At 46.7% G+C, this 18,998-nt stretch overlaps 1 protein-coding gene across 1 annotated transcript in view; it reads right to left on the bottom strand.

Moving 5' to 3' along the window:
- Positions 1-10,906: 10,906 nt before the first annotated feature.
- DET1 (DET1 partner of COP1 E3 ubiquitin ligase) overlaps positions 10,907-18,998 on the bottom strand; it is a 20,073-nt gene continuing 11,981 nt past the window's right edge. The window contains exons 4-5 of the mRNA XM_026648342.2: positions 18,115-18,306; positions 10,907-13,935 (exon numbers count right to left, since the gene is read on the bottom strand). Of these exons, the coding sequence (XP_026504127.1) occupies positions 13,746-13,935; positions 18,115-18,306 (382 nt within the window). The 3' untranslated portion in view covers positions 10,907-13,745. The remainder of the gene's footprint in view (positions 13,936-18,114; positions 18,307-18,998) is intronic.

The following is an 18,998-nucleotide window of genomic DNA, read 5'->3' as shown; positions in this document are numbered from 1 at the left end:
CTCCTTTGGTCCATCTGCCAGGTCTAGCACAAATCCAGGCTTCTCTGCTCCATTATTTCTCTTTTCTTTTGCTTCATCTTTAGTTTCTCAAACAGTGTAATTAGCTATTCTCTTCCCCTTTAAAGAGAGAGGGTGCCATAGCAACAAGGCAATGTTTAACTCCTTCATGGCTTTGTGAGATGTGCAGCAAGCTAACGAAATCAGGCTGTTTAGAGGAGCCAATTGGGCTACATTTAACCAATGGCAATAAAACAAGGCTTGAATGACTCCTCCTACCTCATTCCAGCTCTGTGTATGTGAATTTGGGAAGAGGGGAAGTTGTTTTAAAGTAGGGGGAAGTCTCTTTACAATTCACAAGACTGCAAGATGGAGGAGAGAAGCTTTTTCCTGTAGGCTCCCCATTGATTTGATTTAATCACTCAAAAAGGCAGGAGAGCTTCCCCCCAAGCTCAGGTAAGGGGTTTCTTGGCTTCTGCTGACTTCCCAGCATCTCCTCCTGAACAGCGTTTGCGTCAGTTATAGACCCTATAGAAAAATATTAACCACATGCTTCATTAATGGCCAGGGAGAGCGTACATGGAGATGTGGGTAAAGCTTGATCATTTTTAGTGCTGGGTTCAGCAAGTAGTCGTGGGAACTTAGCAGTGTCCCAGAACATGTACATTCACTATCCAGCAAAAAAAATGGCATGGTTCTAAACAGGTGCATGTCTGAGCATTGCTGAACGGATGAAGATAATATCATTACATGTATTCTGGAGCAAACTAAATAGTCACTCTTGAATACAAGTAGCTTATGTGCTGCTCAATCCAATGCTACTGTGAGCACCACTGGGGCAGCAAGAAGTGCTTCTAAGTGCAAATGGTAGAAGGGAGTGAAAAATAACAAGTGCTATGGAGAGATCTGTTATTTTTGAGTCATGCGCTCATCACATATACCCTCTGTAGGTCCAGGCCAAATCTACAGTAAATCTTGGCCTTTCCCACTCTCTAGCAATTATGAAGACCGGGGCTTTTAACACTGTTGATTCCTCAGCATTTGTGAAAGACACATGAATCCAACGAACTCTTTGCACTGTATGTGCAGTAAAGAAGTTTCTCATCTCTTCTCTGCTGTTCCGCCTTGCCCCATTGCCTGTCTCTCTCTGTTCCTATCCAATATTGATGTTTGCCTAGCTCTCTCTTAGAATCCCTGTGTACCTGGCCAGAAGTAGCTGGCATTACCTTTCCATCTGTTCATTAGCTGGCCATATAGAACATCTTGACATGTTTGCTTCTCTTCCAATCCCCCAGCTCAGCATAATCTTCATGGGCTTGCAAACACAATGCATCAATTACAGTGCTTGTTTGTGAATTCAAATCCACCACATCCACCTTCTTTCTCTCTTTGACTTCACTGCTGAAAAATGGACAGTCTGAGCCCAGGCCAATCGCTCATAAAGCATGAGTGGAAGAGCAGGGGAGCCTTGACTCTGCTGCAGCTTTAACTCTTTGTTCTGCAAAGCTTAGGCCCGTGCTGCAGCTTTTAGCCTTGGGGAAGAGCATAATTGCATCCAAATTGGACTTTTACTCCCCTTGTGTGGCACAGTTACCTTCAAACGCTGTGCTGCAGATGAAAGTCTGCTGCAGATCTTTTAGTGCGGTGTGCTCAGTTGTGCTCTTTGTTGGGTACGAATGGACCCCAACAGCACTTAATTACAGGATTTCTTTACAATTCCATTTCAACCGTTAATTAAAACCCGATTTGAGTCCGCCACAAGGATTTACAAGTTTTAATTGCTTTCCCTGGTGCTTGGGTGAGGTATAGTTCCGTGCTGGCTTGCTTAGCTCCTCCTCCTCCGGGTGCAGCACCATTTGGTCCTAGTACTTTTGTACTGGTCAGACTCTTTAGTCCCTGTTTGACTTCTCTCCTCTCAGGAGTTCTCTGTTTGCCCTGGTGCTCACTTGGCACAGGTAGGCTTCTCGCTTCCTTGCTTTGATAACTTTCTGCCTACCATTGTAGCTTCCACCTCATGACTCAAGGCTGCTCAGACAGGCCTTTTTGAACACAAGCTGTTTAGTCTGTTACTGAGGGCAAAGCGCCGCTCTTTCTTCTTTGCTATCACGGTACAAACATAGGCTATTTTTTACCCTTTCTTTTAAACTAGAACATATCCAAATTTCCTATAGTGGGGGATCAAAATGCAAAATAGGTTACTCATTTATGGCACCATCACCTTTTTGGTGCAGAGAGCACACTTAGCGGATCAGGCAAGACAGGAACAGGGAAATGGTTAGTTTGTCAATCCCACTTGGGCTCAGGTGTGAGGTAGGCATGAAGCAGCTCGGCAATGTCGCGTATGAGACAGCTTTCGGCGCGCTCACTAGCGGGAATTTGGGTTGGACCTAGGTGCCGAAGTGTCCTTGTGCATCTATGCTTGGTGCTTTGAACGAAAGCCACAAAAACTCATCCTTCACAGTGCACTGCTGTACATGGGGGGAACCCCCTTCCTAGCCCCTGCACCAAGCAGTTCGCCCCCTGGAGCTGGAGCAATGGTCATTCTTGTTTGCTGAACCAGCGATTCACTATTTCCTTTGTAGTTTAACTGTAAATGGTTGGTGACAAGTCAGGTGCCCAATTCCTTTGCATGTTTCAATTGAACCATTAATCAAATGATGCTGATGTCCTTTAATAGCTGACACCAAGTGCAAGTGAGGAGGAGAAGAGGGCAGAGCTTCTAGTGCCAATAAACTGCAGTAGCTGGGGTGGTTTACTTCACACAGTGTCTGCATGGGGTAGGGCTTCTGCTTAGTTTTCCCTCACTGCCCCCAGGGGAATGTTTGTAACCAGAAATCCTCAGGAGCACTGCAGTGGAATTACACTCCTTTACATTGGCAAAGTGGTAGTGGGCCAAAATCATGCTCAGTTATAGGGGGTAAATCAAATTAACTCCATGATTGGACATTCCTAACTAAGAATCCTTATTAACTCCCCTGAAGTGTGGAGGGGATCCAAATGAGGTCATGATTCTACCCTTCCTGTGCACTGAGACTTTGACATCAATAGTCTCCAGTCTGCAAACAAATCATTGATACCAACCCAGCTCAAGCCTCTTTACCTTGGCCATCTTTCCTTTCCTAGTTACCTCTCCAGGTTCTTAGCGTGCAACCTCTCAGGCTAAATTAGGTCAAGGATCTTCAGATTGTTTTCTTACTTTCATAGTGCTCTCCAGGAAGAGGCTCAGGCATTAATTGGCACTCAACAGCAGTGAGTGCTTGGAGATTTTGCTTTTCAGCTAGCTAATAGCATCCAAGTTCCTGAGATAATGGTGGGGGTTGGCAGCACATTTCTCTTGAGGAGGGGGTACCAAAAGAAGTGGGCAGACAATGGCTATTTTCATTTTTCTTTTGCCGATGATCACTCAAGCTCCCGCTGGGCAGCTAAACAACAGCTGGTGAGAAAACTGAGCACCAGTGTAGGAGGAAGCATTGTGTTCTCAGCTCTCCTGTCCCTCTGACCCACCCCCTTTACCTTTTGTTTCTCAGATGCTCATGATCCTTCCCACACTGGGCCCAACATCTGCTGAGTGCTGGAGAGTCTGCATGTGCTTCTGCTATCTGAACTGAAATCTTGCACCAGCTGGAAAGCCCCAGTAACTCTTCCCCTAGGTCCAGGCCAAGTGAGGCTGGGAGTAGCTAATGTAGTCAGTTTAGAGCTACTGTTCTAGAGTAGTAGGCAGAGCAAACACATGGGGCAGGGGAATGAATGAATGCTAAGCAAAGATGAAGTGAATGAAACAGGAGCCACTCAAGAAGAGAGAAGTTTGGGATCAAAGTACAGGAAGTGCATGGTTATATTCTGCTGTAACTATCCAAATCTTCTGCTATGCTGAGCCTCCAGCGCACAGTCTAGAGCCGTCAGTGTTACCAAAAGCGTCTGGCTGTACACGCAGGGACCACTGCAGCAGTAACTGTCTTCTAAGCTATTCAGACAACTCACTCCCCTTCCCTAGCAGGGAAGAACCCTACTCTCCTCCCTCCCAATACCCAAAAAAGCAGCTGGGAGTTTCCATGCACCCCTGCTGCTAGCATGAAGAGTCCAGGGGGAGTATTCACTTAGCCATCTTTAATACTGGCCTGATAATCCCATTGGGAATTGACTCCCAACTTGCTCCTCGTTAGTAAACTTTAATTTCTCTATGTGGAAATGACACTCCTCAAAAAACTTTCCTTTCCCTCCCGCTCTGGTTCTGAAATGCCCCAGGAGTATGTCCATGAGGCTCTGTCTGCCTTTGCTTATCTTTATAGAGACTGCTGCAGCAGGAGGAGCAGTCCACCAGTGAGTTCCCCCAAAGATGCTGCTGGGTAGGGCTGCTATGCACAGCTCCCTACTTCAGAGCGAGGCCAAATCAGAGCAAGTGCAGGACTTGTGCTATCTCACCAGTTAGGATTCTGATTGGCAAAGCCAAAGTGAAAAACAGGAATGGCCTGGGTTCATGTCGTACATTTGTCCAAAACCATTTGGATAACAGCTTCACTCCTGCTTCATTTTAATCACACCTCCTTGTTTCCTCCACTAACTACCATGTCTGAGAAGAGGCTGCATTTCCCACAGCAGGCTGGACTCAGTGTCACATAAGAAAAACAGAGCCGAGCAAGAGCCAGGCTCGCAGCCTGCCTTATCAGTCCCTCTGGCAGGTCCCAGGTTGAAGTGTTGAAAGATGATTCTAATCTCTTCCTATTCCTGCCTTGAGGCGAGCAACTTTCTCCAGTAATTGTCAGGAATAGCCCTCATGCCACTCATTGCACAGACCTGGAATCTGGCCTTCATTTGCTCCTGCAGGGTCCATAACAGACACAGATGACTGATTTACTGAGCAGCCAGGACCACACTCTGCCCAAGAAAGTCTAGAAAACAGTCAGACTAATCTCCAGTACCAGCCCCCCAGTCCATGTCTCCTTATTCCAGGGAGAGAGGGGGAATAACAGGTGCAGCTTCTCTCCCTACCCCTCCCTCCGTCAGTGTTGCACCCAACATGCACCAAAATGCTTCCTCATTGTGCATGTTGGTAAAGAGTCTGTTTAATGCCAACAATGAGAGCCACACTGACATTCTCCATTTACCCACAGCACCATAGCCGGCTGGCCAGCTGCAAAAAAACCCTCCCTTCCCAATGGGCCTGACCAGCAGCAGCCAGTCCATCTTTGCCCTCTGCTGAGATTGCCACCCTGTGTGCTGGTGTTTGGTGTGCTATGGGCACCTCTGCAGCAGGAAGTGAACATTGTCACACCCAACTCATTCCTCAGCTGTTAATGAACTACCACTGGAGGGTAGGGATAAGCACAGCTGGATTTAAACAGGCCTGGTAGAAGAGAAACGCTTCCAGCACCCTGCTTCTGAGCCAGTCAGGCCCTTATATAGGCTCTTTAACTTAAAACCTCTTTTGGAAGAAACAGCTGCAGGCAGAATAGGGATTTTATTCTCCAAAATGATGGTCATTCAAGGTGGGAAGAGCGGGGAGGGCTAGACAAGAGCTTCACAGCAGTCAGTGTGGGTACATAGAATTGCAGCTTTAAAAGAAAATCATCTCTTGGCCTTTGGCTATAGCTAGCTTCAAAAGTACTTTCAGTCCTTCAGGTCAGTCCCACCTTTCCCTTAATCAGCACACGATGAGCCGAGAGACAATGAACTAGACGAGGGGTTAGAAAGCAGAACTGTTTGGCTGCCAAGCGCTACTTTCCTTCTCCCTCCCACTATGCGCACATTTTAGCCAAAAAAATTGAATTAATTCCCATGCCTGTCCCTTGCTTTTATCAGTGCTCTGCATGCACTGGCTGGGAGGAGACAGTGCCCAGCTAGTTCTCTACCAATATCAGCATGTCTAACCTGGTTGGACTCTGGACTCAGCATCTAGCTAGAAAATGCAATAAGCAGCGCTGAAAACCTTTCCTCGGGGTAAGAAAGAAAGAGGGACTAAGAGTGTGAGCATGGGGCCTACCCTGCAGGTGACACTAGCTACTAATCCCCTCATAGAAAGTATTGGCATGAGCCTAGTTCCAGCAGCGGTTCTTTTGCCATTGGGAACAGAGCTGTCGTAAGAGCCTGCTCCGGGGTTGTCTCCAGGGCTGGCTAGCACCATTCTCAGCTGTCCTTGTGCAGGTTGCTCAGAGTAGCCAGTCCGTTCGAGCCTACTGTCTTCTAGCTCAGGCTGCTGCATCCCCCACTGGGGAGGCTTAATAAGGACAGGGGCCTTGCCCAGACACTGGACCGAAGGGTGGGAAATTACCTCAGCCACGTGCAGAGCAGCCATGTGCGCTACTACATCTCTCCCCCCCCGCCCCCGTGTAGGAGAGCCCAGGCTGTTCGCTGGCCGCTCTTTCCTCTCCAAGCGGCTGTTTTAACTGGGTTTTTTTGCCCTGTGCCGAGGACGTTGCCATGTTGATAGCTGCTTTTGCGGCCTGTCTCTCCTGGTTGTCATGGTTACAGTGATTAGCAAGAGCTCAATCCCGAGCTGGGGGAGGGGTAAAAGCTGCATCTCCCCGTGTGCTCTCCAAGGGCAGCAGGTACATCTAATCCCAGCATTGCTCCGGCTTACGCCTTTGACAAGCACCAAGGAGCTATCAAATGACCAGCTCCAAGACTGCGATTGTTGCTCGGAGGGGATGCAGTACTCAGCCAACTACTCCTATTAACACTGTAAATCAAATCTGACCAGGGCTGGCAGACAGGCATCTCTGGAGCTGGCCAGGTCACCTCCTCCCACCTTTCACTTTGTTAGAGTTGTTCAATTCCAGACGGGGTTCTCCCTTTCCCCTCGCCCATCATTCCTGCTTTCTTACTGGTGAGAAACCCACTGGGGATGAGCTACCTGCAGGCGTACAGCAGTATGCCCGCACATCCCTTGGACACCTTCGGGCCCGAGTGCGGCTGTTCACGTGCCTCAAGCATACCACACACTCACACTTAGATGCTGCCTGGCTGCAGGCTCACCTCTATGCCACTCCTCCCAGGCACAGGCTAGGAAAATGCAAGCAGCCAGACCCGTTGCATTGAAGGGCCTGATCGTTCCTTCCTCACATCCACACTGAAGCCAGGGAGTTTTGTGTCATAAGGAATGGAGAACGGGGCTCAGAGTGAGTTCAGGTGTATGGTCTCCTATTGCTACTTCGCCTTATAGCCAAGGCCTATAGCTGCCCCAGCAAGGCTGGGGGAGAGAGATATGGCAGGTGAGAGGGGCAGGAGTCCCCAAGAGGGGACTGCTCCCCAGGGTAGTCCCAAGGCGTGTGTCCAGGAGCAGAGGCCTGATGTGTCCTTCAGGCGAAAGCCAAACGGTGTGTGCCTGGGAAGGGCTCCACTTCCTTGAGATTCCTCTCTCAGTGCACCAACCAGCAGCTGGCACATAATGAAGGCATTTGGAGAGCTCCCGACTGAGGAACAGGGATAGTTGCTACTAAGTACAGTTACTGGTTAAAAATTAACAGCTTCTGTTAAATTCAGTTGATCCTTGCAAATCAGCAACCCAACAAATAGTGTCCATTTCTAAGGCCAGTGACACCAAGCATCAACCTCCATCTGACAAGTCAGACTGCCCCCCTAGGGTAGAGGCTGGGGATGTTAAGGTTTCCTCTAGCTTCACGCTGCCTCATTTCAGTTTCCACAAGACGTTCCCCAGCCCCAGTGACTGGCATCCAAGCCCTCTGGATCTCCTAAACCACCAGTGGATTCTCTCCCTAGTCTCCTCTCTAAGCTTAAGTAGGTTCTGCTAAGCTCACCGAGCAGCTGGCGATAGTCTGTCTCCCCACCCACAGTGCATGAATAAACTTTTCCCTGAATTCCTCAATGCACTTGGCATTCCAGTCATTGCAAAGCAGATGGCAATTCTGTCAGGCGGATGAACCGCAGGAAGCAGAAGATGTTTTAAGAGAGGATTTTGCCAGCTGCCAGAGTGAGAAAACAAAAGGGAAGACACTGGAAGAACAGCCAAACCATGGAGAGATGCAAGAGAAGTCTACCAGCTGCAGCTGTCTGTCTGGAAGCCAGCTCTTTAGGGCATGCCTGTACCCACCCACAAGACACAGTAAAGCTTCCAAGCCTGCTATCTCCTAGGATCAAAGCAACAGAGCCAACACGCTAATGTAGCATTATAGCAGAGCTCCAAAACATGACACCATAGGACCAACTGAAGTCTGGATATATGGATTAACATTACTAGCCTCCAATGGAGCATAACTAGATGCAGTACAACTCTGTCAGCACTCACTAGCCCGTCTTTGTAAGTATATCCCCCTACAAACCTACTGCTACGCTGCTGGTTACCCACACTTCACTATAGTTTTCTGGTTGTTACAGTCTTAAAGCCTGTATTTTTATCCCATTACATAAGAAAAACCTTATACAATTCAGCATTTTCATATCACTGTTTCTCTGAATAAAACCAGAACTCATTTTCTGGCATGCCAACTAAAATTCTGCACTGGAGCAGAGACTCCCAGCCAAAAAACAGCTGTGGTTTTGAAGTCAGTCACCTCACAGAGCAGCTGGCAGGGTCATGCAGATTTCTTACCTCTAGAAGAGTTTACTTTGTACAACTCACCAGAGCACACGTGTCTGCAGCACAGCAGCAACAGGAGTTTGTAGCTGTCTCCCTCGCTCCATTTCCTTCTTTTAGCCAAACATTTCTCACAATTACTCTTACAAGAGAACAACTTTTGACATGATGCCAGGGAGGCAGAAAGGCACAAGGACACACTAACAACCTGGACCCTAACATTGCATGAGTAACGAACACATGACCATCACACCTGGCACATGATTTATTGATTACAAAACATCTTCTACGTTCACTCTTCTAAATTAAAAAAAAACATATAGCAGAAGCAATCCCGGTTTTACTAGACCTCAGTGACTTCATCCCCTTTCCTCCAGGGGTGAAATGGTTCCCATAAAAGGGGGTGGTGGAAGAGAAGAGACAAGAAAGACCGGAAAAAAAGTTGCAGAAAGTCACAAACCTGTTTTTTCCCCCGTGTCAGAAAAGTCCTAAACAAGCCTACCAGATACAATGGAGAGCATGTGAACAAAGGGACGCTCCCATAATTACACTGGAACTGCAAGGGAACAAAGCCAAGGAAGAGGGCAGAAATGGTGGAAAGGAAGTCACTGCTTGAAGGTTAACTGAAAGGAGGCTTGAGAAGGGATCTACCTTTAGATGAATACACAGATGTACAGAAGGTTGCATTTTTGAGCTCACAATGACTTCTGTAGCTTGTCACTTAATACAGCTATATATAATCCTCACACAACTGACCCAATCTTATTTTGATTGTATGCCAGATCAAAGATGGCTGAAGTCACAGAAAGCATAAAGTAGATCCATTGTTAAACACACAGTCTTTTCAAGGCACGAGTTTCCCTGCCAGTTAGTTCAGAACTGAATTGAGGAGTGCTCAGTGCCAAAGGGCTTCTGTGGGGTCATTCTGACACAAAGCTCAAGAGAAGCCGTAGAATAAAGAACCCTACACACAATAGAGGGAAAGGGCTCAGGAAGTGAAGATATCGGCCTCTCCGGTGCTCTCCTGCTTGAGACCGAGTATGGAGGTGCACACACACGGTGCAGCAGAGCAGCGAGAAATCCAAAGGTGTGGAGCCTCAGATCGGGCCCGTATGTGCACTGGCAGCCACTGTTCAAGCTAGCAGAGGCACATTCCACCTGGGAGGACCATGCAGTAAAAAAATGCATAAATCAAAACAAAACCCACCAGTATTTTTGACTCACACTAAAAAGTGTTGGTGACAGCCCTGCAAAGCCACCCACATTGGCTTAACTTTCATGTTAATGTCTCAGGGAGAGGAGATAAAATAGCCATAGGATGAGGCCCTAGGGACAGGCAGAAGGAAAAAGTCTATGTTCACAAGTGGGGCTGGCAACTTGAACACCAAAGTGGGAGAGAGGAGTGCGCCCCACCTTTGCCATTAGCTCACACCACTGTCCATACAAATGAGTCCATAGGAGCATCTTAACTACTCTAAGGTGAAACTTCAGCACAACGAATTAATACCCTAGACTTTATGCAGACCCTCCTACACATATAGGTCATGACTCCTCAAGACAAATGCATCCTGTTTTTTCTTAATGAAAGGATTTAAGTTACCACTGATATCTGATAGGAGATCTTGGAAAGAGGATACAAGTCAGACTCATGAAACAAGTTCTTGTTTATTCTGGTATTTATCTTGTGTTGCTAACAAGTTCTCATCCTAACCTAGTAAAAATATTAGGTAGAAAATATATGTCCCACCCCTACTCCCTCACTTCTTGTTTCTTAAATAAAAGAATCAAAATTTCAAGCATGAGAATGAGACAGGCTTTTCTTTCAACACACTTCCTGTGGTAACATTAATCCTTCACTGTAAATACAAAATGTAGCAGCCACAGAATCTACAGTGCTGCACCAGTGCAGTTCACACCCCTCACAACCATCAATCTGTGTCTCCAGAAACACATTAAAACAATATTTAGCACTTATCTGGTACTTTTCATCCACAGAACTGAAAGTGCTTTAGAAAAGTGAGTCCACATCACCTCCTTTTACAGATAAGGAAACTGAGGCAGAGGGAGGGGAAGTGACTTGCCTGAGATTACACATCTTAGTGGCAGAGTTGTGAAGATGGTTGTTACTTATACCAGTGGTTCTCAAATTAGGGCTGCCGCTTGTTCAGGGAGAGCCCCTGGCGGGCCGGGCCAGTTTGTTTACCTGCCACCTCCGCAGGTTCGGCCGATCGTGGCTCCCACTGGCTGCGGTTCGCTACTCCAGGCCGATGGGGGTTGCAGGAAATGGCGCGGGCTGAGAGACACGGCAGGTAAACAAACCGGCCCGGCCTGCCAGGGGCCTTCCCTGAACAAGCGGCGGCCTTAGTTTGAGAACCACTGACTTATACCACTTAAAGGAAACGGTATCAACAGAAAGCTGAGATATTCTGAAGCATTGCTCCACCCCATCTGGAGCTCCAGGGAGAGGGGCCGCTAGCTTGTGGCATCAAGGAGTTAATGGGAACTGCTGAGAACTTCTGGGAAAGACAGAAAGATACATTAACAATGGAAAAGGGTAATGAAGAGTGAACTTTTGGTGAGAGAAAGCAGATAACTCAGTTATCTATCAGCTACAGTGCATTTTATCGAGGAGACAATGTGCGAAGACTCCCTGCTCGGAGCTTTAATAGAAAGAGTTTGAGAATCAGATTGTAGGTGAAAGATTCTAAAACCATAAAATAGTGTTCTGGGCTGGAGAGGAATGAGGCACTACTGCATGCATGTCCTGACACCTCCCCCAGCAAGTGGCCTCCCAACCTGAAGTCATTTGTTACAGCCCCGAGAAACTTCCCAACAGCACAAATACCCTGGGAAGGAAGACAAAGAAATATGTATTCTTGCCCTAGGACTACATTTTCCATAGCCAGGCTTTGAAAGCCCTTAGCAATCCTGCATAGATGCAGATGGGCTACTGGTTAGAACTGGAAGTCAAGTCTATACTCAGTTTACACAAGGTCATATGAATTATTTCATCTGAGTCTCAATTTCACCATCTGCAAAATGGCAGCAATACTTTTGTAAGAGTGCTTTGAGATCCTTATACAAAAACTGCTTTATAGTGTTGAGATGGGGCTATGTTTGGGAGGACAGAAGAAAGGAAGATAGAGCAAAAGAACTACACTGAGGGCTGTAAACATCCAAAGGACAGGATGGCTCAAGGAATCTAGGGTAGGATGTGGAGCCTGTCACATCTAGGTGAGGTATCCAAACCCTGCCCAGGTCAATAGTGACAAAAATAAGATTATCTGATGGCTATTCAGTGATGTCTGAGATGAGCTTGTGACCTCAGGACTTTCCGAGCAGACAAGTGGCCACAACATATTACTCACAACTGGCCCCCTTTTTAGTACCTTCAGCAGATATGAATGGGCTTTTAGTCTGAAGGGCTTTCCTTTGAGGGGGGTGCCCTCAAGGACAGTGCCCTGTCATGGCCCACCATGTGCATCAGAGAACAGCGGTTTCCAGTGTCAATCCAGCACCTTTCACCAGCCTTGTGTTTGCCTAAGATGACAACACTCCCTCGCAACATGCACATTTTTGGTATGCACAAGTTTCGAGAAAGCCCATGTGCTACCTTGTAGTACAAAAGCAGCCAACAATGAAGTGATCTTCAGATCAAAGCAGGGCCAGCATTTATATAAGCCTGCACAAGCTCAGACCCAGAGGCATTAAGGTGTACATCTTCTGGATTCAAGAATAGCAGCTCATTTTGCACACATCTCAGACAACGTAGAAGTCAATCTTGCTTCAAGCGTACAGCGATACACCAGCAAGCTGTGCTTCAATCCCAGGCAGTCACCCATTGGCACCCCTTGCCACCTCGCCCCCAGTTCTCACAGAGAATAGGGTGTGAAGCAGGAGAGGACAGGCAGCAGTAAGTCAGCAAAGTCAGACCTTCAGCTACAAGCTCCCAGCAATACACATGAATCCAAGTCTCCCCTTCTCCCAGTGCAAAATCCAGCCCAGCTGTCCTCTAACATCAGGGGAAAGGCAAGCACCACGACATTCCAGTGCCAAACAGATGCAGACACTCTAGAATCAGCTCTCTCAGGTCTAACCGTGTTATCCCCTGGTGACTATAACCTTACAGTCTGAGGAATCACATAGCAGCCATGGGAAAGACAAGGATGCCACAAGTCAGACATTCACCACATTCACGTACCTGGCATGCACCAGAGACTAGGGCTGGCTCTTTCCCACCCTGTCAGCAGAAGCAGGGTGAGGGAAGAGGACGACACCTACCCCTGGGGACACATTCCCGGTCCATGCAGCTCTTTTCCCTAACCGAGGGACCAAAGAGAAAACTGCTCTCAAGTTCCAAGCCTCTCTCATGCATTCCTGCTGCTAGCTACCCATCTTCCCACACTACAGCCTAGCTCACACATTAGGCAGTTCTGGTTTCCCTTCCTTGGTACTTGCCACATTTCATCTGAGGGGCTCAAAGTGCTTTACAGAAGGCGGCTCAGTCACATCCTCATTTGCCGGTTGGAAACTAAGGCACAAAGATTAAGTGACTTGCATAAGAGTCAGGAACAGAAATCATCTCCCCAGATTCCAGTGACCTGCTCTAACTACTAGACCACCCCTCTAACAGAGACCTTTCTCCCCTAATGCCTTGCATACTGATGTGGCTTGAGTGCACTGTGAGAGTCACAAGAGCTAGTTTCGTTTCCTCATAACAGTAAAGGTACAAATAAAAAAAAACCCACCACCATAGCTTCTATTCCCACTCTGTAAGATGGGCTACTTGTCTTGACTAAGTAGAAGGGAACCGGTATAGAAGGAGGTTTGAGAACTCTGCCTTTCCTATCACAAAACAGACAAAGCGAGAGAAAAGAAGACACTCCTTGGAGAAACAGGCAAGGTTTCTCAGCTACATTTTGTTCACCAATAGGTGTGGGAAAAGACAGGGTTTAATGCAACAAGGGGCTTTGGCAATATGAACTGGATATCTATAGAAAGAAATTATCTCCAATCAAGATGGCTTCTTTAGAAGCACAATGGGATTCTCTTTCAATGGCTTGCGAGTGCCAGCTGCAGACGCTGGGGAACAATGCTGGTTGGTTAGGGCTTCCAGGTCAGGTTCCGTAGGTGAGCAATGGTTTGGTTTCCTAGAAGGCATGAGTGTCTGGCTTTGGTGTGTCCATGATGGCAACAGCTGCCCCAGCCCAGGATTGTACTATGTGCAGCTGTGCCTCATGTGGAAATTAACAACGTATTCTGCATTAGTCCGCTGCACCGAGATGGCAAAGGGCTCAAAGGGGTGAAAGGTGAATGCAACCAGGCGTCGTACTGTGTGATTGATGGGTCGGCCCAAGAGTCCTGCTTGGATTTCAAACTTCAGAAGGCCAGAATCCCGGGCATAAAATCTGTAAGGAAGAGAAACAGAGAATGCTGATTATGTCTATTCCTGCTCACTGGTTTTGCCATCTTGAACTCTGCATGAAAAGGGACTGGTGCCACTGATGACTGCTCCTTATTCCATCCCTGGAATTTACCCAAAAGAATGCTGGCAAGATGGTGCGACAGACTCAGCCTGCACTGGCCAATACATAGCATTGACTAAGCACTACAAATGATGGAAGGTCACGTAGGGAAAGTCCCTTCCTGGGTAGAAGTTTTTAATCTCTAACATTTTAACTCATTTTAGTACCATAAATGAAGAAGCCTCTTGCAAAGGGCTGTATTTCACTCTTGCGGGCTCTGATTTCTGGATCCACAGTTAGAAGTAAAAGGCTTTATCCCTAATAAAATACATACTGGCTCCCTACCATCCCACTGATGCAAACATATCCCATAGTCATAATGGGAGTTACACATGAGCAAATGAGAATACAGACCCATTCCTTTTAGTAACTTTTAAACAACAGCCTTCACTCTCTAACTGTGAGAATGCGTTGTGAAGTCTTTTTGGTAGAACAGGAGAGACACAACACCACATTGCTGCTATGTGACTTGATTACTCGCACATCACGTCCCCTGGCTGTGTCCCCATTCAGAAGATGTAAGAGAGCTACTGGACTTGACTTTGCTCTAGGGTGCCTTACACTACTTTACAGCCAGACTTCACAGTCACTTGCTGATTTCCAGTGAAAACTGTCAATGCAAGAGTCTAGGAGAAAGTCGCTTAATGGCCAAATGCAGTGATCACAGCAAATCTGGATGATCTGGAAAGGGAAAGAAATCACCCAATGTACTACCATGCAGAGATCCACCTCTGAGACTCAGATTGGACCCTTGCTCCCCAAACCTGGAGTGGTCTGCAATGTGGCTCACGTAAGAAGTGGACATTGCTCTTCACTGACTTTCTGGCCCATAAGCAGAGCAGTGTTGGCTGCCTGTAAAGGGAGTTCTGCCTAGCACTCCTTTGTTTGTTTGATCTTTCCTGTGTCCTGGAGGAACTCCTCTCCATGTCCAAGAGTTATGCTGTTTCAAGCTGCTCCCCCTACATCTCTAGGATAACACAAGGATCTCTGCAACTTCACCTTCCACCCAATACTTCGGTGGGTTCTTCAGATAATTTGAAAACCAAATGGCCTCCTGTTATTACACAAATCCATCAGCACTGGCCCCGAAGTTGGTTCCACGATAAGGACCTTTTTCCGAGCACAGACTTGTGATGATCATTCTGTCCCTATCTGTCTCCATTTCCTTCCTGCCTTGTAGCTTTTGGTTGTTTGCATTTGCCTCTGGTTTCAGCTCAAAATTGCTTTTGTATCAGAGCACATTCTTCCCAACACCACCTGCTAGCCTGATACACTCACAGCTCTTAGGCTGGCAGCAATGGCTCCAGACAGATTCTTTCAATATCAGACACCCTCCAGGTTTTGATAATGCAGCTTGCTAAATTCCTTGCATTTTTCTAGCATGCCATTCTCCTCTCCAATCTCACTCCTCACCTGAATAAGAGTGCCAACCAACTGGCCTGCCAATTACACATAAGAATGAAGCAAAAGAGCTACAATCTTAGTATTTGGCTTTCCAAAAAGCTCCCTCCTACACAGAAGTCGGCATGTGGGGGGTTGGTTTCTAACTAAAACATGGCCTGTGGGCTGCTCCTCTCTCCACAATTCAATGTAATTTAAACACACTCAAGATGAGCTCCCTGTAATCTCAGGTAATCTCAAAGATGTGCTCGGGTTGGTATTTTTAAAAAGTGCTCTGCAATCAGAGGCCATTTCCATGGACTCTCACTCTGTGGATAAACTAGGCACTGAAATAGAAGACCTTGAGTCAATAAAAACAACAAGACCAGCCTTTTCAAATTGTACAAAAATGGTAAATTTATCTGCAGACCACTTCTTTAAGTAGGCTCCTTATTAACCCTTTAGATTTAAAAGCTTTAACCCGTAACACAGGAGTTGCTGTGTTAAGGATTTGGCAGCCCATGCATCCCCCCCACAAGCTTTGTAGTTCCCTGCTGTGAGTTTGCTGCCAAGCCTCTTGTAAACAGATATTGGGGAAAAGGCCCTGAAGCCATTCCATCAGCAAAGAGGCCAGGAAGCAGGATGTTAACCACTCCAGCAGCTGAGAGAGAGGACTGCTAAAGCCTTCCAGGGGAAGAGAGACAGTAAAACTAAGAGTGGGGAGGAGTTAAGCTAAAGGCAGCATGAGTGGGTGCCGAGATGGTGCAGGACACAACTACGGGACCTCAAAAATAAAATAAAATATAGATTGAGTGTACCTTGGGCTGCTGATGGGCTCTGTGCCAATGCCAGGTGCATGGAACTGTCACTATAAATCCTACATTACCAGTAATGAGAAAATAAAGCTAACGCGTCTTTATTTCAAAACCGTTTTCTGCATGATGGGCCACTGTTGTATCTTATTAATCACTGTCTTGTGTGAGAGAAACATGGCAGCACTTTTCCAGCTGTTGAAGGGTTAAGGGTTACTTCTGCTGTTGAATTGCCCTGCATACTATAAGCAGGCAGCTGGGAAACAGGAGCCCCCCACAGCTCCAAACCCCTATTCAAGTCCTGATTGACTCTGGCATTTTATAACCTGATCTTCTAAAGCGCAAAGCTACACGTCTACTCAGGGGAGAGAGGGAAGGTGGTAGTTTGCTTTGTTTACTACAGAAGACGTGACCACAGCAAATGTCTGCAGTCCTACTCCCTTTTGTCTGTAGAAGCTGCACAAAGGTTGGCAGATGCAGACAAACACCACCCAGTGAGATGTCTGAACATCAAGTACAGCGACAGGAAAAGAAGCAGATATTTTTCTGCAGACTGTACAGAGTGAGTTCAAACCAAACCGTACACGGGAAATCAATTAAATAGCTATGATTTGGGGATTGTGTGTGTATGAATGGTCAGAAGTTCCCAAATCTTAGGCAGGTATAGTGTGCATGGTGCAGGAGGGAATACCGTGGACAGCAATAAAGTTGGTGGTTGCGACCAGTTTCCCATCTCTCTGGGCAGATCAAAACACTGACATCAGGGCAGTCACAGAGCGCAGTATTAACTCTTTGATCTCTCTCTCTTTGTTCACAAAATGTAGGATTTATTTCGCTCTTCAGGCACTAAGAGCTGTGCAGTTTTCTGCCTTGGGACACTCAGCACATTTAGGCCCAAAGTATGATCTTCCTTAAAACGTTTTGAATCTGGTGGGGGAAGTGCCAGAATCCAAACAGCTATTCTTGAAATCCATTGCTGTGGCCAATAAACAGAAACAATTTGTGCATGCCCAAGATAGAAATGTGCAAGCTCCCCGTTAGTCTGCAAGGAGCATTGCAAACCTCCCTACTTTCAAGGTTAGGCATATTCCTGTTAATAAGGCACAGACAGAAATAAGCAGAATGGCCCTTAGGTCTGACCAAAGGTTCTGCTGTGCAAGCAAGTTTCTTATGCATTATAGGTTTCCAAATCATGAGAAACACAAGAGACGATAGGGAAAAGGGGACCACAGACTCCAGTGTTTGTTAAATGAAGAGGAATAAAGTTCATAGTGAAAGATGACTTTGGTTTCTAAGTTTCTCAGTGTGCGTTACAGACAACGGAGTATAAAGACAGTCAAACCAGCGCTGTGAATGTTATGGGTAACATATAACATATAAAGACATTTAAACAAATCAGACTTGTATAAGTGCTGGCCAGCCCCACCTCCCAAAACAAGCATTTTCTTGCCGTGGCAAAACAGACTCATACATTGCAACCATAGCATCCTGGCTGTCATATAGCAAAAGGCTGGAGTCTGAGAAGAGGGGGGATTTAATGTTCATATAAAAGGATGTTAAAGTTTCACTACCCGTTTCTGCCTCTCAACATGACCAATGCGCTTCAACTCCGCTTTTGAAAGAGCCAAATGTAAATGTGCATATGTAAAATAGGCACAGTCCATAGGAGAGGAAAGACAGAGCTTCCTAATTTACTGGTCTCTCCGGAATAATCTAAACAAGGACTCTGCTGGAATGGGACAGAGGAGGGGAAAAGGGAAACATCCCTATATGTACACTTCAGTCTGAGACACAGTCGAGACACATGTACATTTCTGAGAAACACGCATTCAGTCCTAGCCATGTGCAATTTTCTGCCTCTTCTTCATACCTGATGGGGTGATCTCCACACGTCTTTGGCCGTTCCATGACGGACACCCACTTGTCATCATAACTGAAGAGGGAGAGGTCAAGGTAAGGGCTGCCGCTGTAAGACTGAGCGCTGATTGGGAGCTGACCCAGCAGCCTCCGCACAGCCTCTGTGTGCCCTCCATACTTTGCATTCACAATAGTGTCCTTAAACCTGGAACACACAAAGGGACAGATTTTATTTGCAAAGCGCACAGGGAAATGGCACAATGTAGATACATTAGTGTTCAAAAAGGATAGAGATAACAAAAATCAAAACAGCAGCAGTTTAAAAAAACTAGTACACCTCTACCCCGATATAACGCGACCCGATATAACACGAATTCGGCTATAACATGGTAAAGCAGCGCTCCGGAGGGGCGGGGCTGCGTGCTCCGACGGATCAAAGAAAGTTCAATATAATGCGGTTTCACCTATAACGCGGTAAGATTTTTTGGCTCCCGAGAACAGCGTTATATCGGGGTAGAGGTGTACTACTAAGTTCAGAAGTTATAATTCATCTAATACACCATCAGTCTCAATTCTGGTGACCTTTTACCTGCTCCACAATCAGTGTTCCTATTCTGTTTTGGAGCTATGGACTGACAAGTGGATAGGAACTTGTCATTCCACAAGATCTTGCTACAGCTGCCCTGCAGTACTGGAAATGTACAGGATCAGAAATGGGGAGAGATGGAGTAGCAGCTTAATCAATCAATCCAGGTTTTACTGCAAAGATTGTAAACATTGTCAGTGAAGCCTGAAGGTTGTGCTATAACAGCTGAATTCCTGAGGCTGAAGGAGGACTTGGGAATCCATCTCTCCCCAGCCATTATGTTTTGATTGCATAAAGCAGGGGTCGGCAAC

This window comes from Terrapene carolina, unplaced genomic scaffold (assembly GCF_002925995.2).
Source record: "Terrapene carolina triunguis isolate 2854851 unplaced genomic scaffold, T_m_triunguis-2.0 Scaffold67, whole genome shotgun sequence".
In the NCBI taxonomy this organism is placed as follows: Eukaryota; Metazoa; Chordata; order Testudines; family Emydidae; genus Terrapene; species Terrapene triunguis.
The sequence above is the reverse complement of the archived record's forward strand: the minus strand, read 5'-3'. Positions and strand labels throughout refer to the sequence as shown.